The 27,819-nt window shown below is 37.6% G+C and overlaps 2 protein-coding genes across 7 annotated transcripts in view; one reads left to right on the top strand and one right to left on the bottom strand.

Moving 5' to 3' along the window:
* Nucleotides 1–249: 249 nt before the first annotated feature.
* On the top strand, nt 250–17,017 carry DONSON (DNA replication fork stabilization factor DONSON). 3 transcript variants are annotated; one of them, XR_005382302.1, is made up of 12 exons: nt 250–579; nt 1,159–1,239; nt 2,724–2,927; nt 4,053–4,231; nt 4,967–5,145; nt 6,381–6,462; nt 6,577–6,681; nt 7,139–7,337; nt 8,946–9,158; nt 10,017–10,162; nt 12,749–15,292; nt 16,530–17,017. XR_005382302.1 is itself a non-coding variant. In XM_038581392.1 (11 exons), exons 1-10 carry the CDS (start codon nt 265–267, stop codon nt 10,152–10,154), a joined length of 1,695 nt encoding a protein of 564 aa, XP_038437320.1. In that variant the 5' UTR covers nt 250–264; the 3' UTR covers nt 10,155–10,162; nt 16,530–17,017. The 3 variants fall into 3 exon arrangements, 2 of the variants coding, with proteins under 2 accessions (XP_038437320.1, XP_038437319.1); XM_038581392.1 differs by lacking the exon at nt 12,749–15,292; XM_038581391.1 differs by lacking the exons at nt 12,749–15,292; nt 16,530–17,017 and having other exon boundaries at nt 10,017–10,889.
* SON (SON DNA and RNA binding protein) overlaps nt 10,950–27,819 on the bottom strand; it is a 32,899-nt gene continuing 16,029 nt past the window's right edge. Inside the window, exons 7-12 of one of the 4 annotated variants that reach the window (XM_038581385.1) lie at nt 20,745–20,855; nt 19,452–19,568; nt 15,127–15,274; nt 12,811–12,882; nt 12,595–12,710; nt 10,950–12,098 (exon numbers count right to left, since the gene is read on the bottom strand). In XM_038581385.1, coding sequence (XP_038437313.1) covers nt 12,039–12,098; nt 12,595–12,710; nt 12,811–12,882; nt 15,127–15,274; nt 19,452–19,568; nt 20,745–20,855 — 624 coding nt within the window. In that variant the 3' untranslated portion in view covers nt 10,950–12,038. Of the gene's footprint in view, nt 12,099–12,594; nt 12,711–12,810; nt 12,883–15,126; nt 15,275–15,946; nt 16,027–19,451; nt 19,569–20,744; nt 20,856–26,912; nt 27,713–27,819 lie in introns of those variants that run through there. The other 3 variants (XM_038581384.1, XM_038581386.1, XM_038581387.1) reach the window with 3 other exon arrangements.

Below are 27,819 nucleotides of genomic sequence, written 5' to 3'. Positions count from 1 at the left end.
CCACCGCCACCGCCACCGCCACCGCCAGGGACCCGGCAGCAGCGCCCGGCAGCCGAGCCGAGCCGAGCCGAGGGAGCGGACCGACCCGACCGAGGGGAGGGGCGGGGAGGGGAGGGGGAAGGGGCGGGGCCTCGGGGCGGCCGACGGCGCTCGTCCGCGGGGGCGGGGCCACGTCGGGGTTGGGGCGGGGGCGGGGCCGGGGCCGGCGCGCGCGGGAAGCGGCGGCGGAGAGGCCGGCGGCTCCGCCTGCCCGAGCCGCGCGTCATGGCCGTCTCGGTGCCCGGCTACTCGCCCGGTTTCAGGAAGCCTCCCGCTACGCTGCGGCTCCGACGGAAGAGGGCCCGCAGCCACGGCTCCGCCGCCGCGCCCGGGGAGCAGCCCGAGCCTGCGCCCCGCCGCGCCGCTCTGGCGGCCGGGCTGCTCCTGCGCCCCTTCCCGGCGGCGGGCGGCGGTGGCGGTGGCGGCGGCGGCCCGGCAGCGGCCCGCAGGAACCCCTTCGCCCGCCTGGACAACCGGCCGCCGGCCTCCGCGGAGCCCCCCGACGGGCCGCCCGGCGGTCGGCAGGAGGCGCAGGCCGCGGTGAGTGTCTCGGGCCGGGCGGGGGCGGGGGCGGGGGGCGCGGACGCGGCCCTGAGCGTTGGGCGGGGCTGCCCCGAGGCTGCGCTCCGCGTGGCGGGCGCCCGGCGGTCGGGCCCGGGGCCGCTCGGAGCCCCCGGGGGTCGGGGGTCGGGGGTCAGGGGTCCGGGGGAGGGCGGCTCGTCCGCGGAGGCCGCTGTTCGGTGGCGAGACCGGAGACCCTCCTGCCTGCACGACCCCCGCCCTCACGCGCTCGGAAATACTCCGGGTGGAGGAGTGTCGGGGATCCCTGGGTCCGAAATCCCTGGCAGTTCTTACCCCAGGGCCTTGTGGGTCACTGGGCTTGAGATCTCCGCCCCCGCCGTCGGACGCACGGATCACACCCCCCCCCGCCCCCGCCCCCGATTTTAATGGTCAAGCCAGACGCGAAACTGACGTGAAGCCCCGATCTGGTGATTTGCATGTGAGTTTCCTGCCCTGGGCATTTATTGAGGCCCTTGGATGCCAGGTGAGGCGCTGGCGGTGGTTAACGCAAACTCCAGCATCGTTTAGGATTAAAAAGGACCATCGTTTTCCCCTCAGTTTGTAGATTCTAATCAAGAAAATGATTCGCTGTGGGAGGAGAAGTTTCCTGAAAGAACAGACGTTACTGAATTACTGCAGGTAATAGCTTTTAATGTAGTCTTAAAATCTAAACTTACACCTCAGAAACATTTTTTTTGTTACGTCGCTGCTCGAGAGCGTGGAGGCAGTGATCCTCTCTGCCGGGGTTGAAAAGATGGCACCGGCCCGGCGGAAGCATGAGGTTCCTGACGGCACCAACGCTAAAGTTACTGTAGATACAGGTTTTCCTTCCTCCAACTGTTTGACACTCTCTCTCCGTGGGCGGTGACTCCAGCTCCTCTCTCCACACCCAACTGCTTTTTGAACTTCCTCTTTAACTGAATCTTCAGACAAAATCCCCAAATTACCTCCACAGGTTGTGGCATATCCCTGAACCTTGCAGACACGGCCACAACAGCCGTCCTCTTGGTACCATCCCCCAGGTATTCCTGTTGCGCGGCTTGTCCTTAACGGGAACAGGCCCGAAGAGCTAAGACCTGTCATACAAATGGACGGCCTTCACAGGGTCTGTTACAGATAGTTCCCCCGCACCTGTTACTTGGTGTGTGTGATGTCACCTCAAAGAATCATTGTAAATAAAGTGGAGAAAACGGCCTTGAAAGGACAGCAAAACAGTTTGGAAGGAAATTTTGAAATCAGGAAACGTCTTTTTACATATGGCCTCATAAGAGCCCTAAGTTACCTGCAGGAACTGCTTAGCCCTGGTTCCGGAGCTTGCAAGGCTTAATGGTGCTCTTTAAAATACTTGCAGGGGACCCTGGGTGGCCCAGTCGGTTTAGCGTTCAACTCCTGATTTTGGCTCAGGACATGCGTGAGCAGCGTCACAAGACAGAACCTCAAATCAGGCTCCACGCTCAGCAGGGAGTCAGCTTGAAGTTCTCTCCCTCTGCTCCTGCCAATCAATCAATCAATCAATCAATCAATAAATAAATAAATATTTTTAAAAAATAATGAATTACTTGGAAGGTTTTTGCTTTGACAGCAAGATCAGTAGATTTTTTTTTTTTAAATTATGATTGTGGAAATAGTACATGCCTCTTGTAACTAAACTATATATATATAAACTAAAAGGGGGATACCTGGGTGGTACAGCGGTTTAGCGCCTGCCTTTGGCCCTGGGCACAATCCTGGAGACCCGGGATCGAATCCCACATCGGGCTCCCGGTGCATGGAGCTTGCTTCTCCCTCTGCCTGTGTCTCTACCTCTCTCTCTCTCTCTCTCTGTGTGACTATCATAAATAAATTTTTAATAAAAATTAAAAAAAAAAAAACTAAAAGGTAAAAATGTGGCCTTCCACCACCACCACCTGTAACAACAGTAAATTCCCACTTCCAGAGAAAACCACTGTCAACAGTTTAACTTTCTAGGGTGTTTCACAGTGTGTAGTGTATTTTCAGTGTTACTTATTATGCAGTTATAAGATTCTGACAATTCCGTGATCATGCAGGTTGATAAAATCTGTAGATTAAAAGGGAAGTTCTTTGGTACTCTACTAATTTTTGTGTCCTTTGTTTTCTAAAAGACTCCACAAGTATCATTCTCCGAATCTGATACTCCATCCTCAGAAAGTACTGAGTTACCTGTGGACTGGAGTATTAAAACTCGACTCCTTTTCACCTCTTCTCAACCCTTTACCTGGGCAGATCACTTGAAAGCACAAGAAGAGGCCCAAGGTGTCATCCAGCATTGTAGGGCAACAGAAGTTACTTTGCCTCAAAGTATACAGGTAATTCTGAAGGGAAGTAGGTGTGTTTTAAAGTAACAAATTAATTGTAAAACGTACTTCTCTGCAAAATGTCACAAATATTTCCTTCTTCTAAAAAGTTTTTCTTCTAAAGTTTAAAGACACTGAGATTTGGGGAATTTTGTATTTCTTGCACTTTCATGCAGTTTTCTCTATCAGATTCAGTAACTGCCCATTAAATTTAAAGACCTGTCCTGAGGACTAATGTTAGAGGCAGAAATTGTTTTTGAACAAAACCATTCTTCTCTAAAGCCTTCTGAGAAAAAAATATAAGGGAGAAAAATGAAAAGCAATTGAATAGAATTGCAAACGTAGATTGGTTATTTTCCTAGTTTTCTGATATAATGCATATTCTTTTTTTCATACACACTAATTCTTGCTACCTGTTTGATAGTCTATTGTAAATACTGTAATAGAGTTAATGAGTTCTAGAATGGTTTTGGAGGAATGTAATTGCATTGCTGTCAAGCAACTCATCAACTCAAATTAGGTTAAAAGTGATTACCTAAAAAAGGCCTTGGGGGATCCCTCTGCGGCCCAGCGGTTTAGAGCCTGACATTGGCTCAGGGTGTGATCCTGGATTCCCTGGATCGAGTCCAGCATCGGGCTCCCTGCATGAAGCCTGCTTCTCCCTCTGCCTGTGTCTCTGCCTCTCATGAATAAATAAATAAAATTTAAAAAAAGAAGGCCCTGATACATCTTTTTTAATAAATCAGGTTGATTTATGATTCTCATTACTCATTTTTACTGGTTCCTGTTGAGCAGTTGTGAGGGGAGAGGAGTTGAACATAGTATTACCTACATGCAGTAAACATCTCCATCTATAGCCCTACCCTTATGATAACTAAAATAGTCACTGTTCTCAGGAAAGAACAGGAGAGATGAGAGAATATTCCCATCTGTATTTTAAGTCCTCCTTTTGATATGCTTTAAGATACAATAAAAGCTGGCAAGAATAAACTATATTTTAGCTGGTGTAACAGTTATGAATACTTTTCTATAGGAAACAGTAAAGGTTCTTAGAATAAGTGGCATATTCAGTGCTTTTTGATGAAATTTTATACTTCTAATGTGGCAAAAACTTCCAATATCATCTCTGGATTTTAGGATCCCAGACTCTCCACTCAGCTCCGTTGTGCCTTTCAGCAGAGCCTAATCTATTGGTTGCACCCTGCCTTTCCCTGGCTACCACTGTTCCCTCGCATTGGAGCTGATAGAAAAATGGCTGGAAAGATAAGCCCTTGGTCAAATGATGAAACCTTGCAACACATTTTAATGAGTGACTGGTAAGATTATTAAAAATTTGTACATCCAGTATTATTATGTACAATGTGGAAGTGTGTACTGGTAAAAGGTTCTCTGTGTTCCTCTGAATTATTTTTTCTAAGCTGTTAATAATCGATATTTAAATTGTTTACTTTTTTTTGACTCTTATTCACTCTTTATGCAACTGTGGAATTATGTATAAGTGTTACATAAATATATACATTCTTTTATGTTATTTCATCTCAGTGGCTGCTTCCTTTCTCATCAGAAGCTGCTCAGAGAAAAGTCAGCAACCAGTTATCAATTAAGATTTGTTTGGTTTCTTTTTAATTTTTTTTTAAAGGTTTCATTTATTTATTCATGAGAGACAGACAGAGAGGCGCAGAGACCTAGGCAGAGGGAGAAGCAGGCCCCATTCAGGGAGCCCAATGTGGGACTTGATCCTGGGTCTCCAGGATCACACCCTGGGCTGAAGGCAGCACTAAACCGCTGAGCCACCGGGGCTGCCCCAATTAAGATTTGTTTAAAGAAAACATGATTAGTGTTTAAGCGGTAAACACTGTGGGTCCCATGACCAATTTTAGTCCTTTAAGAGCCAAGTTATGTATATAGTAGAAAAAGTTCAAACCATTATCTATAATATTTGTGTTGTGTTTTTATTCAAATGAGTATCAAACTGAATCATAAAAAAACTAAATTTTAGTTGTCAAGCTAAATGTGTAGTAATGCCTAAAGAAAATCTTGCTACTTCATAGGTCTGTGAGCTTCACTTCTCTCTATAATCTACTGAAGACAAAGCTTTGCCCATATTTCTACGTTTGTACCTATCAGTTTACGATCTTGTTCCGAGCAGCAGGATTAGCAGGAAATGATGTAATCACAGCTCTCATCTCTCCTACAACTAGAGGCATAAGAGAAGCTATGAAAAATGAAGGTAAAACCATAGGTTTAAAATGAGTTATTTTTTATTTATCCCGTTATTTCATCAACAGGAGCATAGTTGATTATTGTGATGTCAACATGCTGGTGTAGTTAAAAGGAATTAAGTGGTTTCATCATTGAGCTGTTTTGCTAATTCAATGAATATTTGAGTGTCTACTATGTGCCAGGTGCTCTGGTGCTGAGACCATAGAGAGAGACCAAATACACATATCCTTGAACCCCACAGAACTTGTAGTTGATCTGGTGGTAAGGAGGATCCATTCCATTCATCCAGTCAGTGAGCATTTATTGGCACCTTTGTTCAATACCAGTGTTCTAGTCCCTAGAAATACAGCAGTGACAGAAGTAGACAAAATCCCTACTGTTGTAGAGCTTATGTAATTTGTCAAAGGAGAATGTTATATTGTTAACAAAAGAAATATAAAAATTTGGAACAGTGTATGTAGTTGATGCAATTTTTTCATTTTCCTTAAAAAAATCTGGAAGAGTATTACAAAATTAATACGGCTACCCCATAGGGGCCAATGGTCATGAGACAGAATTCTGCTTTGTTCTTTTATGTGCTTTTATGATTGTTTGAGTAATTTCTTTTGTAATAAAAAACTGATTTAAGCATTAAAAAAAAAAAGTATAGTAAACACTTTCCTTAGAAGCTAAAGTTTGAATTGTCTTTTTACCAATTGAATTGCCTTTTACCAGTTTTACCTATATTTTTTAAGAAATGCCTTCTTTATTTCTGATTTTATTTTTTCCCAGCAGTGATTTAAGCTGTCCCTTAATGCACAGCTTTCTTTAAGTTTAATGGTGTTCCCTTCTTTGATCTGATAAACATATTGAGCTGGAAAGTTCCCATCTGAATGTACTTGTCTAGAAATTCCTACCCTCTTTTAATTAACATAATTTTCAAACTGGGCCAACCATTGATGATCACAAATCTATTTAATCAGCACTACAGGAAAGAGTACCACATGTAGTGGGGGAGTATTTATTGTTTCCTGAAACTTTTGTTTGAAAGAGGAGGAGGAGGAGGGGTGTGTGTGTGTGTGTGTGTGTGTGTGTGTGTGTGTGTGGTGGGCTACTGTCAAGAAAGCTTGAAAGCTGTTGCCTTAATAGATCCAAGTGCAAAAGCTCAAATCTTCAGATTTCATACTCTGTAAAAGTAGGACACACTTGTTCTTTTAGAGTATATTAAAGGAAACTCAGTTATATTTTTCTTTTCTCACGTAGGTATTGAATTTTCTCTGCCGCTAATAAAAGAAAATGGCCATGAGAAGAAAAAGGCATCTGGAACAAGCCTGGGACATGGGGAGTATGTGATTAAAACCACCTTTTACGTCACCTAGGGACTTACGGTCTCAGTGAAGTAGTTTTGTAGAGGAAACCGTTTGATGAAATGGAAACTCTAACTATAACAATTTTCTAGGGAACAAGTAATCAGTGATGAGGATGAAGATGAGAGCTTTTCCTGGCTGGAAGAGATGGGTGTGCAAGATAAAATTAAAAAACCAGACATACTCTCTATCAAGCTGTATCCTTTCCGTTGTGCTAACTAGAATTGATTTTCATTGAATTTAGTGAGCTGTGTAATATTGACAGTTTTATTTGACTGTAATCTTAAATTGTCTTAAGATCATATTTAAACTAATTCTCCATCATGACATTAAAAAAACAGACTAAGTACCAGTAAACCATGAACAATTACTGCTAAAGTTTTTTTTTTTGAATGGAAACATTCCATATAGAGTATGTTTTCAACTAGAGAAGAAATTCGGTTTTTTTAGGAGTCAACTTCTAGCAAATTCAGTGGTCAAAGAGAAATCATTTTGATTTAAGCGGATGTGTTATAATTGCAGCAGAGTGGGGTAGAAAGAGCATTTCCAGTTCACAATGGGAAAAAAGAGTCCCAGGTGATTCAGAATCAAGATGATGGCTTTTCTCATTAGCATGGGATTTAAATTTGCAAGTTCCTTGATTGTCATCTTCAGACGAAAAGAGAAACACGAAGTGCAAATGGATCACAGACCTGAGTCTGTTGTGTTGGTGAAGGGAATGAATACCCTTACATTGCTGAATTTCTTGATCAACTCTAAGAGTTTAATTGCTAGTTCAGGTCCGCAGGCAGGACTTCCACCAACCCTCTTATCACCTGTAGCTTTCCGAGGTGCCACAATGCAAATGCTAAAGGTAATGAAAAGGAAAAAAGAAAAAATTCTACCCTAATCCTCATAAATGAGCTTTTTAAGAAGAAATCAAGAACAAATTCTTGATTTGTTTTTAATAACTCCTACCATTTTACATGGTGCATATTTTGTTTTTGCTTTCCTCCCAATAAAAAAAATGTTGATATAAAGGTATATCAAATTATATGAGAACATTCATTATATGAAATGTTTTATTTGAATTATATAAAAGTAATTTTTTCTAACTGAATAAATCTGATTGGCAACAAAAGCATTTTGGTGTTAGTCTTTTTTGCCATGTGGAAAAGCTGCTTTAATCTCATTTTGTCATTAAGCAATGAAAGAAGCTAGCTAAGATTAGAGATCTCAGCACCTAAATCCTGGATAGCTGAAAAGAATAGCTGTATATCCGTATTGTTGAAAAAAACTTACAGATGTAAATACAAATACATTGTGAATGTTACTAACAAAAGAATTTTAAGATTTTATTCATAAGAGACACAGAGGCAGAGACACAGGCAGAGGGAGAAGCAGTTTCCTCACAGGGAGCCTGACGTGGGACTCGATCCCCAAACTGGGATCATACCCTGAGCCAAAGGGAGGCGCTCAACCACTGAGCCACCCAGGCATTCCGAATTTGTATTTTTTTAAAAAATAGAATTTATTTTTATATTTATTTTCCCAGTATTCTGCATTGAAAATGTATTACTGAATTGGGAAGGGAGCTGGGCAAAGGGTTAAAGGGGATTGGGAAGTATGTGCTTCCAGTTATGGAATAGAGTAAGTCATGGGATGGAAGGCCCAGCGCAGGGAATATAGTCCGTGGTACTATAACAATATGGTGACAGATGGTAGCTACATTTGTGAGCAGAGCATAATGTTTAGAGTTGTAGAATCGCTGTCCTATACCTGAAACTAATGTAACTGTAATGTGTGTCAACTATACTTCCATTAAAAAAATCTTAATAGGGAAGCCTGGGTGGCTTAGTTGTCAAGCATCTGACTCTTGACCTCAGCTCAGGTCTTGATCCAGAATCGGGAGTTCAGGCCCCAGAAAAGCTTTGTTTTGTTTATTAAAGGTTTTATTTATTTATGAAAGACCCAGAAAAACGCGGGGACAAGGGCAAAGGGAGAAGCAGGCTCCACGCAGGGAGCCCGACATGGGACTCAATCCCGGGACTCCAGGATCACACCCTGGATCAAAGGCAGATTCTCAACCGCTGAGCCACCCAGCTGTACCTGTTTTTTGTTTGTTTGTTTTCCTAAGTAAAAAAGCATACTACTAAATTAGGATACTATATGAAAAATTATATTCTCTAGAATATGCTTAAACTGAGTCATAACTTGGAGATGTGCTACAGATGGAGAATTAACATTTTTACTCATATAGCATTCTTTTGATGTCTTACGAACTACCTTATGCTATTCTCACAAGTATAGTTCCTGCCACCATACAGTGCTATTATAGTACCACTGGCTACAGTCCCTCTATGTTGTACCTTTTAATCCATAAAAGTAAAGAGGAAAACCCTAATGAAGTTACTGAACAAGTCTTAAGGGACAAAAGCTTGAGAGACGGTGACAGTAATTTTTTCTTTAAATTTTCTTGAAGGCAAGAAGTGTAAATGTGAAGACACAAGCTGTTTCTGGATACAAAGATCAATTTAGTTTGGAGATTACGGGTCCTATCATGCCTCATTCTCTACATTCAGTAACCATGCTACTCAGATCTTCACAGAATGGGTCATTTTCTGCTGGACTATATACACATGAGCCAACTGCTGTATTTAATATCTGCCTGCCAGTGAATAAAGTATTGGATAAGGTAAGTAGACAGCTTTTAGCGTAGCTCACTGTAGCTAGTTTCCTCGGGTGGAAGAAAGAAGTGATTTATAGAGAGTCAAACTTATGTCTGACTTACCATTAAATTGTACTATTTGGGATCCCTGGGTGGCTTAGCGGTTTAGTGCCTGCCTTCAGCCCAGGGCGTGATCCTGGAGTCCTAGGATCAGGTTCCGCATCAGGCTCCCTGCATGGAGCCTGCTTCTGTCTCTGCCTCTCTGTCTTTCATGAATAAATAAAATCTTTTAAAAAATAAATTAAAAATGAACTGTACTACTTAACTGCCAATCCTAAAATGAAGGGGTAAGATTTGGGTTTTTTGAGATAAATTTTTATGAATTTAGATTGTACTCCACAACGACTATAGAATTTCCCAAACAAAAAGGCAAGTTATTTATATGGCCATCTCAGATCCAGAATAGTACCGGATTCCTTTATTATAAACTATGGGTATTTAATCAGTATTTGCCTTTAATTTTGGATATAGTTAGGTTTCTATTTTTTATTTACAGGTTATAATTAAAACCTTTAAAATTGCCTCATGCTTTTATCATCTGCCAGACTTCTAAAAATGACCGAAATTATTTGTGAATGCTATTGTATGTGAAAACTTTTAGGGTCAACTTCTATTGATAATGAACTGCCTTTGCCTTATGAATGTGATTAAGGCAGGTGTTTGTCAAAGTTCCCATGGTAATTATTAAAATTTGACTCCACTGGTAGAGCATGCGACTCGATCTCAGAGTTCAATTCCCACATTGGGTGTAAAGATTACCAAAAAAAACGTCAGTGTTCAGAGACTGATACACTTTTTAACTAACTTGAATACAAATTTCCACAGGAAACTGTTCTTGAGGAGCTTGCTAACTGTGGATTGCACCCTAAGACCCTGGATCAACTTAGTCAAACACCAATACTGGGAAAATCATCTTTAAGACATGTGGAAATGAATGACTACGTTTATAATTGGAGATCCTGAACACCAAAGTAAGCCTAAAAGGAATCTTTGAGGAAAAAGCCTTCTAGCAAGGAAATTCAAGATTCTTATACCTTTGGCTCTAAAGTTCATTTTGGAAGTTAAATGAATCTAACTTTAACATATTCAACTGTTGATAAACATTAACCTTTTTCGTTAATTTTTACATGTGTTAAGCAGTAGGATCAAGGTTTTAAATCAACATTTACTATTCTGATTAGATATGAAGGTAACTCCCAACTTTTTAAAAACATAAGTAACTTGAGACTTCCAGACCTTTACAACCTAATTATAAAACAAGTAGAAAACTGAACGTCATGAATGTCAGTTTCTCCTTGCAAATGGGAAATTGAAACTAAATTACGATCAATTATCTCCTGGTATTGTGACTGATGGCATCAGGGCAAAATTATATTTGACAATTCACCTATCCTACTACGGAGGTTCTAGCTTTATAAAGATACAAATGTAGACAGGATCTGCTGAGCTGATTGTTACCATGTCTACCATAGTTGCTGCTTTCCTTCTGATTTATGATTCCTTTATTCTCAAATATATTAAATTTGGTTTTTTGATGCATGTTAATTCAGATAAGGGTATTTTGTATTCCACATAGAATAGGTTAATAATTGTATGCTCAGCTATCCTGGTAAAGTAGTATTTAATGTCCCTGTGTGTGTGTGTGTGTGTGAGATAGATTCAAATTTTCTTAAAAATAAAAGTGCTTAGAAACCAAAAGTATCGGGTAAAGAAATGACAGTAATGAAGAAGTATGTGTTCACTTTATGATCCAGAAAATAAAACACCACATTTATTCCAGAGAAGTTTATATTTGGGCCTTAAGCTTTTGAAAATAAAGTTTAGAGACATAGCATTATGAATACCACTGTAATACACATGAAATATTCTATCAGACCCTAAAAATTAACATAAACTTAAACTTTCTCATAGTCAACAAAATAGTGGCTGGGTGCCGATTTTATTAGATAAGTTGGTTACAGCATTTTAATTATCATTTAACGTCTATCTAGGTGTAGCTGAAATTCAAAATGCACATCAAAGTAAAACTATATCACAACTCAATGCCATACTAAATGTACTTGGCCTCTGCAGTAGAATTCTAATCAGACTTCATTTTGACTCCCTTCTCATGGCCCAAGTGGCTTTAATGGGAACGCAGGACTTAGTGCAGATCATCACACAACATACCACTCTTTTTTTTTTTTTTTTTTTTTTAGAACCTCTACAAAATTTTAAGGGGGAGATGGTGGCATTAGCCCTGTGGAACAGATCTTGCTTGATTACCTCAATAACACTGGCCCAGTATCTGTCCAGCAGAACCCATTGTGAACTAGTACAAGGTGCACAGCCCTTCACTGATTACAGGCAAGTGTTACAGCAGCCTAGCCATAAGGAAGGGAGGTTACATCATAGTACAAAATACAGTATAAAAGCGTTATTTAACATTCCACACTGAAGATTACGGATGCCTTCAAACAATCGTTTGGATGTTAGCCACTTAAACAAATACATCACTAAGGTAAACAATATAAACATACCAAAACCCTGTATGGTTAAATACAATTTCCATGGTACAAAAATCAAAGCCTGGAGATGTTTGTACAGATTGCTTTTTACACAATGTCTTAAATTGCCAAATATTTACAACATTAAAGAGGAAATACATTTTGATGCAGAGTAAAATTATCTGAAATGATTAATATAAAACCTCAATCTATCTACGTGAGGCACTCCTGAAGCAAGTGGCATTAGCCATGAGGTCCTTTGGTACAAGGCCCATTGCTTGAAGAACCACAGTAGCTGCTGTGGCTTTAGCATGCTTCTTATTAGGGCTGGCAAAGCTGGGCTGGTAAGCGCTTCCATTTATCAATACCTATTCAAGAAAAACATACAATTGGGCTGGTAAGGGCTTCCATTTCTCAATACCTATTCAAGAAAAACATACAATAAGAACAGCATCAAACTTTAATATCTATTAGCTTTGTATTTTTCACTAAATGCTAGAAAAATAACTTACAGAAATATAAAACCCACACTACGTAAGTCAAATTAATCTCAACCCAGGAGAAGCAAATCATTTGGGAAAAGGGACTGCAAATTAAGAGCAGGTCTCCAAATGGGCGGGAAGGAGAAAACCCTGATAAAACTAATTTCCCAAGTTCACTGGAAAATGTCAACAAATTGTTTACCAGATTTTGCCCACCTCTTTCCCTCCAGCATTTTTTAAAACTAGGACATTAACAGGTCATATTAAAGTATGCTTAAATATTTAAAAACCCAAAAACCCTACCATTTCTACCCACACATATATTCACTCCCAACCCACAACGTATCAATCCTGTGACCATACAATGCTTACCCCTCACCCTCTAAGTCCTCAAATTAATAGGGGTATAGAATTAATGCAGAAATTCATATTTACCCTAAAGAGAAAATGTTTGCGATGATCTGGGCCACTATCATGGACCAAGAGAAATTCTGGTGGTTGCCACCTTCTCTTATTACAGATTTCCATCAAAGCAGACACAGGATGTTTGCCTACAAAGAAAAAAATAACCAGTTGATTATTTCCACAGTGCCAACAAAATACGAATTCAAGTGGGGGATAGGACAAGAAGAAATTCAAATGTACTCTCACCTGACAGATCTTTCATTGCAGCAGAGAAGTTCCCGGACCTCTTTTGTGCTCTTTCTCCTACTGCAACAAGACCTTTAAAATAAAAAGGCAGTGTTCACTGAATAAACTCCAAAGCATCATTTTAAATTATTATATACAATGATTCCCTCTGTAGGACCCTAAATCTCAACCTATGCCTTCCAATAAAATACTCAACCCCCACTACCTTTGATTTTTATATAGTTTACCTTGTTTTGCTGTTTCAATGTATATAAGTTATACTTTATGTTCATATAACTTGGTAATAGAAATTGCTTAAGAACAAATATTCACAGAACACAAAAACCTAGTAGCATATGAATACACCTATTAAGTGCCAAAGATAACACCTTTAGGATTGTTTCTTTTTAATAAGTTTAAAATACAGTGGCTATTTATTTCAAATGCTTTCTAAAGGCTTCCCATTCCTTAAAGCACCCTGCTGTTAATTAAGTTCCCCAAAAGGTGAGGATTTTAGGCCACACACCCTCCAAACAAAGAAGTGTCACTATAAACGGGTCCATATTTTCCCCAGCAAACAGCCCCTGACTTATCAAATGAAGATGTTCATAGAAGACAATCTCACTGCATAACCTCCCTTTCCAATGGGATTTCACTGTCTCATTAGCCAAAGTCCATGCTTTCCTGCTTCCATTTCTCCTAGGGGGAATTCTTCAATCAGCTCTTCACTAAATCTGCTAGTACTCTTCTCCAAACCCAACACCTATTACACAATTCCAACGAGGATGTTCCTGGAATTATGTAATGCATTCACAGATGTTTTCTTATAAACAAATCACCTTGTATGACTCAAAAAAATCTATTCAACTTGTATATGTAATACAATGTCAAATATGACATAATCCGTACAATGTCCTTTTCTAATTCAGTTTGAATTAATGCTACAGCAGCACAGAACGATTCTCATGCTATTTCCAACCTACTTGAGAATCCTTACAATAAATCCCTCTAATTTTAAAAAAAAGAGGTATCACAGTATTCTATGTGGATGACAATGTAGAAATTCTGATGCAAAATGCTTGCTTTATGACACACACAATTTGGTCCAAGCTAGTTGGTTTCCAAATTCACTGACACAGAATAATTTAACTGCATTAACTTCAACTTATCTTTCTGATTGAAAAGATAAGGAAAATTCTAGGTTTAAGCTTTCTAGTCTTTAAAAATCAGGCTTATACAATCTATTGAAATCACACTGAGATGACAGCCCCATTTAATTCTACATAAGACATTATTCCAAGGGAAGAAATTATTTAAGAGGTACCAACTGGCTGTTATCAATGAGCACTAAGTGTCTGTGTGTGTGCATATATACATATATATACATGTTTGTTTGCTTTTTTTTTTTTTTACACAAGTGGAGGGAGGGCCCAGAGAGACAGAATCCCAAGAGATTCTCTTTCCCGTACACCCCACACACAGAGGCCAATGTAGGGCTCGACCTCACGACTCTGAGATCATGACCTGAGCCAAAATCAAGAGTTGGACACTTAACTGAGCTATCCAGACACCCCGCTAAGTATATTTTTAATACTTAGCAACTGCATGGGGGCAATGCAGAAGGATTTCCAGGAGTGGCAAAGTACTAGTAAGATAAAAGTTCCAAGGTGCCGCCCTGAGCACAAGACAATATGACAAGCTGACACTGCTGTCAGCAACTGGCCTATTCTCCAGCCCCAACCCAAGAAAATTCAATGACAGAGCTTAAAAAGAGGGAGATACCAAAACTGTTTATAGGAGAAGACAAAACAACACTCTAATAGGAAATAAGGAGAATAGAATACGTGGTATAAAATAAGAAGGAAAAAAAAATACAGCCTAGAAATGACAAGTATGTTACCTGTCACAAGAAAACAAAACGGGGATACCATTTACCAAAACTGTAATCTAACTGAAATTTCAATCCCACTGATATATGCACATTTCCATAATATTTAGCAACTAACGTTAAGACCACCTTTTAGCTCAAATTAGTGACTCCCATCTGTATCTATACAAGCTGCCACAAATGGATGAGCGCCTTTTGTTTCTTAATAGCTGTAGATATGCTCCAGTTAAGCATCAGGGACATCAAAATGTAGAAAGGTTACTTTGGGGGAAAATATTTTTTTTCAAGGGGCACTTGGGTGGCTCTGATGGTATAGCGTGTGACTCATGATCTTAGGGTCATGAGATCAAGCCCACATTGGGCAGAGCTTGCTTTAAAAAAAACTACGAAGGTAATGAAACCCTAAATATTAAGGAGAGATAATCAACATTCCCAAAACAATGGGTTACCTTTTCGGTCTGTCTTAAAATCAACCAGGATAGGTTCCTTATTTCCTTCTTTGTTTTTTCCTAATCCTTCTCCTTCTCTCCAGCCCATTTTTCTCATCAAAACGGCTCCCATTCCTCCAGTTACCGGGGCTGCTCTTAAGAACTGATCCTATCCAAAGAAAGAAAGGTAAAATGTCCCCATTTCACAGTTAGAATTTGACTACAAACTTGATGTAACTTAAAAAAAAAAAAGTCTCATTTTACTTCTAGATCTGATATAGCAATTAAATTTCTATACTTATATACATACTGTAGTGTGGATGCTCTAATTATTTTCACCATTAACATAATAGTATTTTGAAAGTCAAATAAGGCAAATAAATGGCAGTTTAAAACAGTGGCCCTCATGCCCCCCTCCAAAAAAAAAAAAAAAAATTAGAACACTCCTGTTTTCGTCCACTATTTAGGTTCACTGGTATCTCTTCTTAGCTTGCAAAATAAAAAGAAGGCAATGTTAAAACAGTCAATAATATTAATTGTCCCAGGTGTACCTAGTTAATGAATAAAGCCCAGAAATCATTTAGAAATAGTTTGGACACTGAAGAAGCATACTGTTAACAACCCAAGTTTTCTTCCCCATTCTACCATAAAGCAAGTAAAAATATTTTACTTAGAAAATCCCTATGAAGCAAAGAAGATAACTCTTTAAAGTATATTTACACAGTAAGAAATGGACAGTCATATAAAATACCCTGTCATTATACCAAACTGAATCTGAATTCTTTTAAAACCTAGCGTGACGTTAAAAGACTTGTAAAAAACTCCTTAAGCGTTTACATACCTAGGCCTCGGTGGCAGCAGTGTTGTGAATAGTAGGGCTGGCACTGACCGGGGCAAGAAGACAGCTACAAGGATTTGGCCCTGAAACAAGTTTCCATACAGAGGGGTGAAAGTTCACAGGTTATTCTGTGAACAGTCATCTCTCTTGTATCCAACCCACTGAACCATAATTTCCATCAAAGCAGCAAACCACTTAATGTCATAAGATGCACAACTATATACATTAGCATGGTCAACAGTCATATTCACACATTTTAAGAAATAAATAGCTGATGCCTCTATTTTAAAGGACATCCATGTACACAAAACAAATGAATTCTACTGTTGATCTCTATGGCTTTTTTAAAAATTTGTAAATCTCCAAATCCTGCTTTAGTTTCCCTTGTTATTAAGTTTTAGATTTATGTTCTCTAGCAAATATATAGCAAAAGTCATTAACTTATCAAAAGAGGGAGTCAAACTTTTGGTAACTCTGGAAAGAGTAAGCATTAATCATTTCCTGTATTGATAAGTTAATACAAAATTTTTAAATCTTGTTTTTACACACAGTAGTAAAACTTTATCATCTTATTTTTTTTCCCCAGCTTTGTAAATTATATGCTGGGGAGAAAGCATGCCAATGATGTGTGACTAGACATTAAGTTCAACAAGGTGCTCTGATGGAAGGAGGCAGCTGTGGAGGTAAAAACATACCCCTGGTTCAGTTCCTTATTTGGTGCAGGCCATGCAGTGTTGATGTATAAAGAGAAAAGTTAGCTGATGCTTGGGTATCAACTGCCTTGTTGCTACACACCTAGAATGACTTTTACTTACTTCCAGGTTCATCCGCCCCTCTTTTCCAGGCAACACTCCTAAAAAAAAGGGCAACTGTGCAAAGTATAATGCAAATCCCCAAATAACCCAGGCTTCCAACTCGGTTTCCAATCTCTACTATGTTCATGTTTCTTTACCCCAGTGTGTATACAGTTCACCAAAAAGCTGCTTAATCTAATGAACCTATAATAGTAAACAATACCCTTCGGGTCATGTCCAAATCATTTAATTCCAGAAAATAAAGGTTTTTTTAAATCAATTATCACTTAAAAATGTTTTACTGACAAATAATAATAATGGAAAAATTCTCACTCTTTTTCATCTAAGAATTTACTGCAACAGACTAAAAGAATATGGAGAATGCTGGCATTCCATGTGGTTTTTAATGTAAAAGAGTGTAGCGAGGCAAGAAAAGCTGTATGATCACTGAAAGTTTTCTGAACACAACACTTTGTGATATTTGACAGTGAAGATAAATGTTAATTTTTCAGTTATCTAAAGACCTTCCACATTATAAATAAAATGTTCCTTCCTTCCTTGACATCAGTAGCAAATGTTCTTCTGTAAACATTTAACTGGGAGTTTTCCTGAAAACATAGCTTTCTTACTAGTATTTAAAAATGTCTCTGATGAATATATCTCATAATTTATCAAAATGGGTTACATTTACATTTAACATGATGTGAATTATTTAAAGCTTGTCAACTGCCTACAAGACTGGAAATCAAAAAAAATTTAAGGGACAGTTTGCAAGGAACCAATTTAATCAGTAGATTCATTTCTGCAAGTTACATTAACATGATTTTTAGAACTATATTAGCATTATGTGGATAGGCAGCACTTCATTATACAAATGAAGTTCAAAATTTTGCAATGGAATCGCATTCAGAAGCTTCTACCTAGTATTGTACAAAACTACTTAATTTTTATGTGCCTAAACACTCACATAAACTTAAAGTCTAACTTCCTGAAATACTGAGCACTCAGCTTCAAGATTAAATAATATTAAAGAATTAAAACTACCCAAATAAGTGTGTACTTATAATTCGTCCCAATGAAATGAAAACCATTTTCAAATACTATACAAACCACTATATTTTAAATACTGTAATATAGTTAAGTCCAAAATGAACTCAAAATCAAAAATATTTTGCTAGATTTTCATCTTTTTCCAACACCAATCCTAGTAAATTACATAAAAGTTAATTTTTCATGAATCTGACCATATACTCACTATACACCTATTAGTACATCTCTCCCCCCCCACCCAAGTGGCAGGCAAACTAAGGATATATGTTTTATATTAATTTGTTAATAAGAGGGCCATCAGAGATAATGCTATCAAAACTGAAATGTTATGAGATTAAAAGATGTGAAGCAACCAAAATCTCATTTTGCTGAAATTCAGTTCATTCCCTGGCAATCATAACAATTCTTCATAGGTGCCCATCACACTATTAATTACCACCCTGTGAAGCAGTAATAAGGACTTGTCTTCTCATGACACTTGGAGACTGAAATTCCAAGTAATTACTTGCCCATGATCACAAAAGCAGTCAGGAGTACAGCGGGATAAAGAAACCTTCCCAATCCTTTAGACCACGCAGCCTCCTAGTTTCAGCACTGCCATGCTGCCAGTACTCCTGAAACAAATTTCCCATCACCCATCCAACCAAACCAGAAGGCATTTCTTTAGAAAGCCTTGCTTAACCACCTAGGACTCCCCCGACAATGAGGCAGCCGTAGGTGGAGTTCACAGGTCTCATTGCAGGAATGTGAAACCAGGAGCACCTACATCTTCACAGCACGAGGCGTCCATCCTCTCCTTTCAATTTAGGACTTACTATATCCTGGTTGTTTGTTTGGTTTTTTTCCATGACATCAGTGGTTCTCAAATTGAGCCTGTGGATCACCAGAGGCCACCAGGGCCTAAATGGTGGTCCACAGATTGTATCCTCCAGCCCCACCCCACCCCCTTCACCACCCCTTCGGCACTGCCCACCTCCCCACACACTCCAGCCCTCCTCCCCAGCCTTCCAGTCCCATGGCAAGATCACCACATGCAGTGCTAATACTGGGGCCTCCCAACCAACTTGCTGTAACCAGCAACTGACAACCACAGGGATCAGGGGCTGGAGATCACCAAAGGGGAGAGGAGTAAGGGCCAAGAGAGCTTACAAGAGGGCACAGGCACTAAGGAAGGGGAAAGAAGGACAGAGGAATAGAGAAATGGAAAACTGGGGTGGTAAGAGGGCTCTTTGGGGCAGTGATCCACCAAATATAAACCTGTAATAAAGTATCCCATGATGAGAAAAAATTTGAGAACCACTGCTTTGAAATCATTAGATTAGTAGTCCAACAGGAACTGTGGAACATTCTGAACAGCACCTGAGATACACTGTTAGCATTCAAAAGTTTTAAAAAACCACCCCCCAAAAAACCAGCAGTTGCAATACAGAAATAACTTGAGGATAGAAACTAAACGGGCTCTTAAGCCATATTTATACATTTGCCATTGTCTCACAAATCAGGTCCATCTTCAGTGTCCATCCTAGAGTATGCACACATAGAAAATTTACTCGTGAACTTTCAGTTAAAGTCACTGGCCTCTTCGTGCATTTTTAATAAAACATTTTCTAAAAATATCATAATTTTGTACTTGGGACACTTTCATATGTGCGTATGTCATGTACCTTTTTAATCCAGGCTTGGGCACCAGTATTAGCCAATTGTTCTTGTGTCAGAACCTGTACTCCTGTACTTCCAGTGAACTGGCCAGGAATAGAGTTTAGCTGAGCCCAGGCATCAATCTGAAGAAAAAAACATGCCTCAATTAAGCAAAATTACTTATCTACTCAAAATGCCTCTGGTTTATTTCACTACATTATTTAGTTCTTCAAAAGGCTAAGACTTAAAACTTCAACTTTTAAAATAGCATGCTGAATTTAAACATATTTAAAATTGTTTTCTTAAAAAAAATAAAAAATAAAAAATAAAATTGTTTTCTTAAACACTTCAAAGAAGCACTTTGCTAACATTCAGTTCGGTCCCAATAATAACAAAATTTAAGATGTAACTCTACTAAAAAAGTATAACTATATAATACTCATTCCTCAAAATATCACATTGATACATGAATACAGAAAACAGTTCATATAGCCAAGGATCCCCACCCTTTGCTTATGTACATCATATAAATGTCACAATCACCTGAGTTTTTAATTACCTTCTTTGTGGTATTAGAAATCCAGGATAAATCACGAGATATGCTTAAGGAGTAATGAGTTACACAGGAAATTGTTCAAACACATAAAACAGCTTTCTTTAAAAACTGAGCACTACGTTAATCACCAACATTTATTGTGATGGTTAAAAATCAGTTGTCAGTACTTCAAAGTAGATTTACTCAACACTGGCATGGTCAGATATGTATTTCCTTATCTGTCTGAATGTATACTTACTGTTTCTATACAGATCTATCACAGGAATGTAGAAGACAAATGGAAAGCTGTCCACTGTTAAAAGTATAGACTCTGGATTCAAGACTGCCTAATCACTTTTTTTGAAATTTTAATTCCAAGGTAGCAGTAGTTAACGTACAGTGTTTTGTTTCAGGTTGACTAACCTTTTTTTAGTCCATTTCCTCAGCTGGAAAGTGGGAAATAATAGGAGTACCTACATTTCACAGGGCTATTATGGGCATGTAGCTACTTTTATATACCAGATTACAAACTCTATATTAGGGCAGAGAATTGTATTATTTACCCTCCCAAACTGTTCCTGCCACACAGTACACAATAAATACTTACTAAATAAATGATCATGCCCCAAGTCACTTTCATTTAAAATAACCTAGCTAATTACAATAAATTACAATTTCCTTGGATTTTAAGGACCTATGTTTCAACAGCATGCCATAGACTTTGCTTATGTCAGAACTATCTAATTATTTAAATTCTCATTTATACATTAAATTTGCTACATACCCGTTCCTGAGCTCGATTTAACATGCTCATGGCTTCAAGGTCAAATGCATTCTCACTGAGTCTTTTCTGAGCAAGTGCCCGCTCACTCATTGCTGTTGAGATGTCCACAGGCTAAGAAAGAAAACATAGATAATTATCTCAAATTACGATAGACCCCCTAAATTCTAAAAGTGCTTGTATCTTTAGTTGCTACATATCAAAAAGAAACTAATAGCCTTAAAAATTAATAATCTTGTAAAGTACAGAAAAGATGCCAAAAAGTAAAGGAACCCTGGGAAAGTAGATAAGGATTTAAGACAAGTTACAAAGTATCAGAGGCAGCAGTTAAGTGATTTCATATTTTCTACTGTATCATATTACGATCATGGAAAGTTGTAGAACTTAAAACTCTCTAGCCTTCACTAACAAGTCATTTATAAAAAAATGAGAATTTTTTGAACAATTTTTCAACTTAATTTATATGCATTAGCAGTTTTCAATTTATCCTGCTTATTAATAAGCATAACGTGAGAAGCAATAAGCAAGGTTCTTGAATAAGCAAGCAGAAAAACACTATCATATCATGTCAGTGGTCTCTCCACTCATCCGCACATCCTTCCACCTTCTTGCAGTTGCTCAGGGACAGTTGTCTTAAGAGAACTCCACTTCTTCAAAAACTGTATTTCACTATATAAATAAATGAATCCTTTGTTTTCAGTTTATATACATTAATGACCCAAATTAAAATACTTCCGTGGGGGTACATAACAATATGAACCAAAACACCTAAAATGAGGTATGTCTGAATTGACTCAGATCCTCCTTTTCAAAGCTCATGCCCTACCTGTAAAAACTTTATGCTAAGCAAAGAGGAGTTTATAGTTTTAACTTTTTTAAATGTTTCATAATGGTAATCTTTAGAACAAATTCCCAATTTGTCAGATTTGTGGCTCAACCATAAAAAGAAAACCAAGTATATGATGTTCTTTGTTCTAATATTAAGAGCTCATGTTGACTTCTATCAACTCACCAATTCTTAATACTTTTCTTCTAACACAACTTAACCCATTAGTATTACCCAGTGATTGCACCCAAGAAAATTCATTTTTGGAAAATGTTTGACATGGGAAGGTTTTCCTATATTAATTTATAAAGAATAATTAGTGAGCACTACATGGATGTGATAAACAGAAGTCAGTGAGGTAAATTAACGGCTAAGGATTTTTCTTTAAAAGCTAAGTAAAGGCCACCTGCAATTTAACGGTGTACTGCATATGAAATTTTTCTAAAATAAAGACCTGTATAGTAGAGAAGGGTATGTAAACATGAGAGAATTCTATCTCATGCATAAGAATTCCTAATCTTCCTTTTCCTACCTTCAGAACCCCTTATTCTTCCATCATTCTTAGTTATCCTGCTAAATTGTCTCCTAATTCCTCTAGCAACAAAATTTTTCTTCTATGTAGACTCTTGTGTATTACCTTTTTAAAACGAAAGCAAAACAAATCTGAACTCATTCTGTCATCATTGTTGGACTGTTTATAGATCTCAGGATTAAAGATCTTAATCTCTTCATCAATACACTGAATTATCCGTGCTAATTAGAATACAGGACCTATAAAAAATAATCTAAGCAAAGTCACAATTAAATACTAAAAAATTTTGTGCCTTCACTTTTCACTTCTATTATAATTCTGATCAACTGCTGACATTTTAAATGGCAACCCAGATATTTTGGGCAAAATTTATTCCTTTGGCGTTAGATGTTTCCTAAAACTGTTAAGTAGGATTATCAATGTAACTTGGAGGCCCACTGAATACATCTCAAAGACTGTTCATTAACCTTGCCCAAATTACTTTGGGTAGCAGTCTATAAATCTTTGAGGATGGCTAGATGGAAATGGGTTTTTATTCCAAAAAGTTTAAGTTTAGAGGAGATAATTTGAAAAATCTATCTCCACCATCTCAAGCCTTGATTCCCAATCTCCAACTATGAATTTAGCCATGAAAATGTAGTAAAGATAGCTCTGAAAGCTCCCAATGTCTCTAAAATGAAATTCTTCAAACTGGAAAGCAAATAAATATATCTATCTTTGAATCCCTCTTTCAGAAAACACATCTTCAATACTTTTTTCTTTTAAAGTCTTCACTGAGTAAGCGGATAACCTAAAATGTCTCATTTATCCCAAGAAGAAACTTCATTCAAATCTCAGTAATACTTAAATTCACCTGTCTGAAAGAAATTTTAATATAGCAACCTTGATGTTTAATATAAATTTACTTTATATAAAATTACAACTATTTTTTTCCTAAAGTAATACAATTCATTTACTCAAAAGGCTTATTAGCAAAGTAAGCTGCAAGTTCATGTCAAAACCTTATTACCGGATGGTAATCTATTAATTTTATATTCGTATTTTTAAATGTGAAGAAATAAAATGAACCCAGGATTATCTTAACCTTTTAAGGATCCTCAAGAGTTTGAGTCAAAAAGCAGGTTTCCAGGTTTTCAAGGCATTCCAGATATGTGATAATGAACAAAAAGCCAAATATAATCTCCAAAGCATTAATACTCAAGAACTAGACCAAATGTTACATGTATTAAAACTCTCATAAAATATTAGAGCTACTCTTCAGAATACTGGCCAACATTATTCTCTACAGTTATAGTAATGAGCACCTGAAATGTGTCTAGTCCAATTAAGAAACTGATTTCTCAATGAGTAGTGACTACTACTACATCGGACTATACGATGTGTGTATGTATATATGAATAGTATATATTGGATTATACTATACAGAACTTTAGAGCCTTAACTATCTTTAAATGTTGCACAAAAATAGGAATATGTGAAAGTTACCAAAATGATGCTAAAAAGCCCTTCTAAAAACAAGGTGAAAAAAAAAAGCTTAAATTTCATAGACTATCTAGTTGTCATCAACAAGCCTTATTGGTTTCCAATGACATACTATAGATTTTCTAAAGTCTAATTATGATACTACAGTAATATTCTAGGTATTGTAATGGGGGAAATGCCTAATTTCCTTTACACTAAGACTTATGCTAAGTGAGATCTATATAAGAGAGTATCCTGAATTATAATTCCAGTTCTAATAAAAACCTGTCCAAGTCATTTTATCTCTCTACTACAGCAACACAGCAAATCACTTCTCCCATAATCCATGAAAGTGTCAGGAATAATGAAATCCACAATTAACATAAATTTCATAGTCTAAGTATAAATTGTGTACTTTCTGTATCGTCCTCATTTAAAAAATCCTAAGACAAAAAAAAAAATTCCTAATTTACTTCCCTCTTTTGTCAACCCAACTGTTCATACAAGTATTTTAGGTTATTTCTTAGAAAGAAAAAAAGGGGAGGGGCAATAAAAGGGCTAAAAAAATATTAGAAGGGGGTCAGGCAGATAAAGAAAATAAGACCTATAATATGAAAATTATTTTCTACAAATATAATTGCAGGTATCTTAAAAGATGGTAAAAAGGAAACTTTTAATTGTAAAAACACAAAACTAAGAAAATGCATAGGACCTGTATGTAAAATAGAATTTTAAAATATTTAGCAAAAATTAACAAATTACAAAGAGGTTCATATAGAAGATAACAACTACAAAAACAAAAGCCATACACAATACAGAATATCACAGTGTCATGTGTGTTTTTAAACCATAAATTATGAATCTTTTTATTACATCATATAGAATTCTCTAGTATAAACTCTTACATATTTAAACAAACTACAATAAGAAAACAAATAGATAATCTAGTAAATGGTTCAAAGAAATTCAGTGTTAATCTCTGAGGAGAATCTAAGGAAAGGAGGAGGAATAACAAGGCTGTACTTAACTATTCTAGCACTGCCAGGGCCTAGTGTTTAATTTTCAATTAAAATTTACATCTTACCCCAAGAACTGAGCTTTCCTAAACTATAAATTTAGAACTTCTACACTTAAGAGAACTGTAGCTCCACTGGGATGTGGAAATAGTTTTCAGTAAACCAGGCACATTGCCTACCTCTGGACATCTAAATATTTATGATTAATAGTAAACCCAAGGAAATTTTATGTCAAAGACTACATTTAAATCTTCTACCCAATAAGCCTCTAACTTTATTACCAAGAATTAATGCCCCCGAGGACTATTTTTTAAATATTAGTTTTCCAACATTTTTGATTTCACTGTTTATGAATCAAATTCACACAAATATGGTCAAAGTTCTGCAGTCACTCCTTACTGAGGATGATGTTGGCTGGCTTCTGGGTAGGAAGACGATGCTATGGCAGTAAGGAACAGTCTGATGAGCTGATATTCCATAAGATACGAATTTATGTTGATCCATCCACATCTATCCACTCACGCTTATGTCAAAGAGCACTCATGTGCAAGACAATTGGTGGAGTTAAGGATTACAGCAAAGCCGAGATCAAATCTGTGATCTTTGCTTAAATGTTTTAAGCTCAAAACTAAAAAAACCACAAACTCCATTTGTATTTATTAAAATGAAAAAGACTGAGAAGTTTTTTTAAAAAAATACTACTGAGTTAAAACAGTGACCATTTGAAAGAACTTTCCTTTTACTCTCTCAAACCCTTTATTTCAACCCCTAACAGGGAATCAAAAGGGTCAATGCTTCCATAAAATGTCACCAATAGTATTCCACAAACACTGGTATATATATATCATAATCTTACAAATATATTTGCAAGATACAGCTAAATAACTAGAACTAAACATTTTATATTGTGACTACCTCCCCCAAGTGTTTACTACTATTGTTAGGTAAAAGTACAAGAGACCTAATATCAAAACAAAACCCTCTTCTAAAATTTAGAACCCTCTCCTAAAATTTTGGGATTGTTTTTGCTTAAAATTAAAGTTAACCTACTTATTTTTTTAGTCTGATCTCCCAAGAAACTAGTTAAAAGAGTTCTGGTATCAAATAGTTGTATATATCCTCCCACAGGAGAAAAAGCTTCTTTTCTTTAGCCCTCTGAACTTTTTCTCCTGCTTTCATGAAACGCTGCTTAATATAAAATTTGAATACCCAATTTTTCCCCCTGGGATTTCTTTGGAAATAATTTCCAACTTTTAATTAAAAAATGACAACCACTTCTGATGACAGACAAGGATAAGGCACCACACTCTCAGTGTTAAGAATGAAAATGGCAGAGTACTGAACTTCAAATATATAAATACATATATAAAAAGTCTCAATCAAGAAAGTACTTTCACCATGTTCAAATAAGGTTAAAATAGTTATGATCACTTATTTTCTCAGGATAATCCCTTGGAATTTTTCAGTATTTATAGGAAGATACTCAGCTGAAATTTTTTTCTCACATAAATAATCTCCACATATTTTTTTCCAACTCTGTTAAATGTTTTATCTACAAATTACTAAAAGCATTATGTATCAGAATTTTCTACGTCTGTTTGGCCCTCTTATCCTGATTTATATTCAGCTAGGACAAGATTTAAGTTAATTGCAAATGTCAGTTAACTCTTCCCTCTTGAGATGTGCAGGTAGCCTGATTTGGGGATTAGCAACTGAACTACTCAACTCGTTATACTAAAATATTGTCCAAACCAACTGTCCCTCACTGGTGATACTCCTTCCTCACTGGTGATAGTATAACTTGCTTCAATTGCTGAATCCCACGTAAATATAAATCATCACTGGTGACTGTAAGATGCACTGGCTAATTATCATGTCCAGCTTCATGGTACAGAACTTCCTCTCTTAAAATGCCAGTCAAAAAAAAAAAAAAAAAAAAGTGAAAATGTCACCTGTGAATAGCTCAGGGGAAAAAAAATACTATCAAAAGATTTCTGATTTGGGTTCTGTTCACTTTCTGATTTTATAAACAACAGGATTTATTTGTAATAATGGAAGTGTTTAGTGGAGGATAATACGGCCAATGAAGGGAACCTGAGGTGGAGAGAACAGGTCTCTCTGACCTACGTATCCCAGAACTGCAAGAAAAGGAAGTGGGGAAGAAGTCCCACATTGTAAGGGCATCAGATTATCTAGTCCAGTCCTTGGACAAACGTCTGGGCTTTGGAACCAAGGGCAAGAGGTGATAACTAGTCTATAGTATCATTCAAAACTCCCACCCCCCCTAGTAAGTCTCCACCCTCCCAGATCCCCCAAGCGTGATTTTGCACAACAAGTTAAATAAAAGTAAACTGTTTATTAAAAGATACAGCAAAGGTACAGATACAGAGATACATACAAAGATACAGATATATATATATATATTTACATATATATACAGTCTTGCTGTTTTCATGTGCACTATACTTAGCAGCACATTAATCAGGCAGCATTTTAATGGGGTTGTTTTGACACTTGGCGTTATTACTGCGTCATTTTGACAAGATACAACTATAGCCTCATGGAAATTTCAAGGTGTAAATTCCACTTCTCCAACTTTTAATAGTAGCAAAGAGGGGAAGGAGAAGGGAAATGGAGTACCAAGGCTGAGCATTAGGTTAAACACAAGAATTCCAAAGGGCCACGGTAGCACAGGGAAGGGAAAATGATTAAAATTAAAGACTATCTGACAAACAACCCAAAGAAACCAATGTTTAAGGGCAATGGGCTATGTATCCAAGATGCTCACACATCAGCCTACAATGACCTTTTCCAATCCAGTTCTTGTGTTGAACCTGAGGATCTGCCTCTCTCTGCTCGATCCCTCCACCCAATAAATTTGCTACCACCAAAATCTAGAGCTATAGAGCCTTGAAGCAAAACGGGAAGCTAAATAGTTGTACCTTGGGCTACCTTCCCATAAGTGCAAGGAGGGCCCAATGTTGGGTAAGGATGTGATAACACTGTTCTCTGCAATTCGATGCTTTTCACTTTGTGGCTTGGTTCCACAAAGTGAATTGCATCGAGTTACTGTCAAATGAGAAGCTGCGGGTTGTTTCATCTGTCGTCTAACCCGGCCCTGCCGTTTAACCCGGCCCTAAGAAGAGTGAAACAGAATCCAAATCAGATATAAAGTAACAATAAAATGGGAGATTCAGGTATTAAAAAACAAAAAACACAAAACACAATATTCCTCTTACTTAC

This window comes from Canis lupus, chromosome 31 (assembly GCF_011100685.1).
Source record: "Canis lupus familiaris isolate Mischka breed German Shepherd chromosome 31, alternate assembly UU_Cfam_GSD_1.0, whole genome shotgun sequence".
NCBI lineage: Eukaryota > Metazoa > Chordata > Mammalia > Carnivora > Canidae > Canis > Canis lupus.
This window is presented reverse-complemented; position numbering and strand designations above follow the sequence as displayed.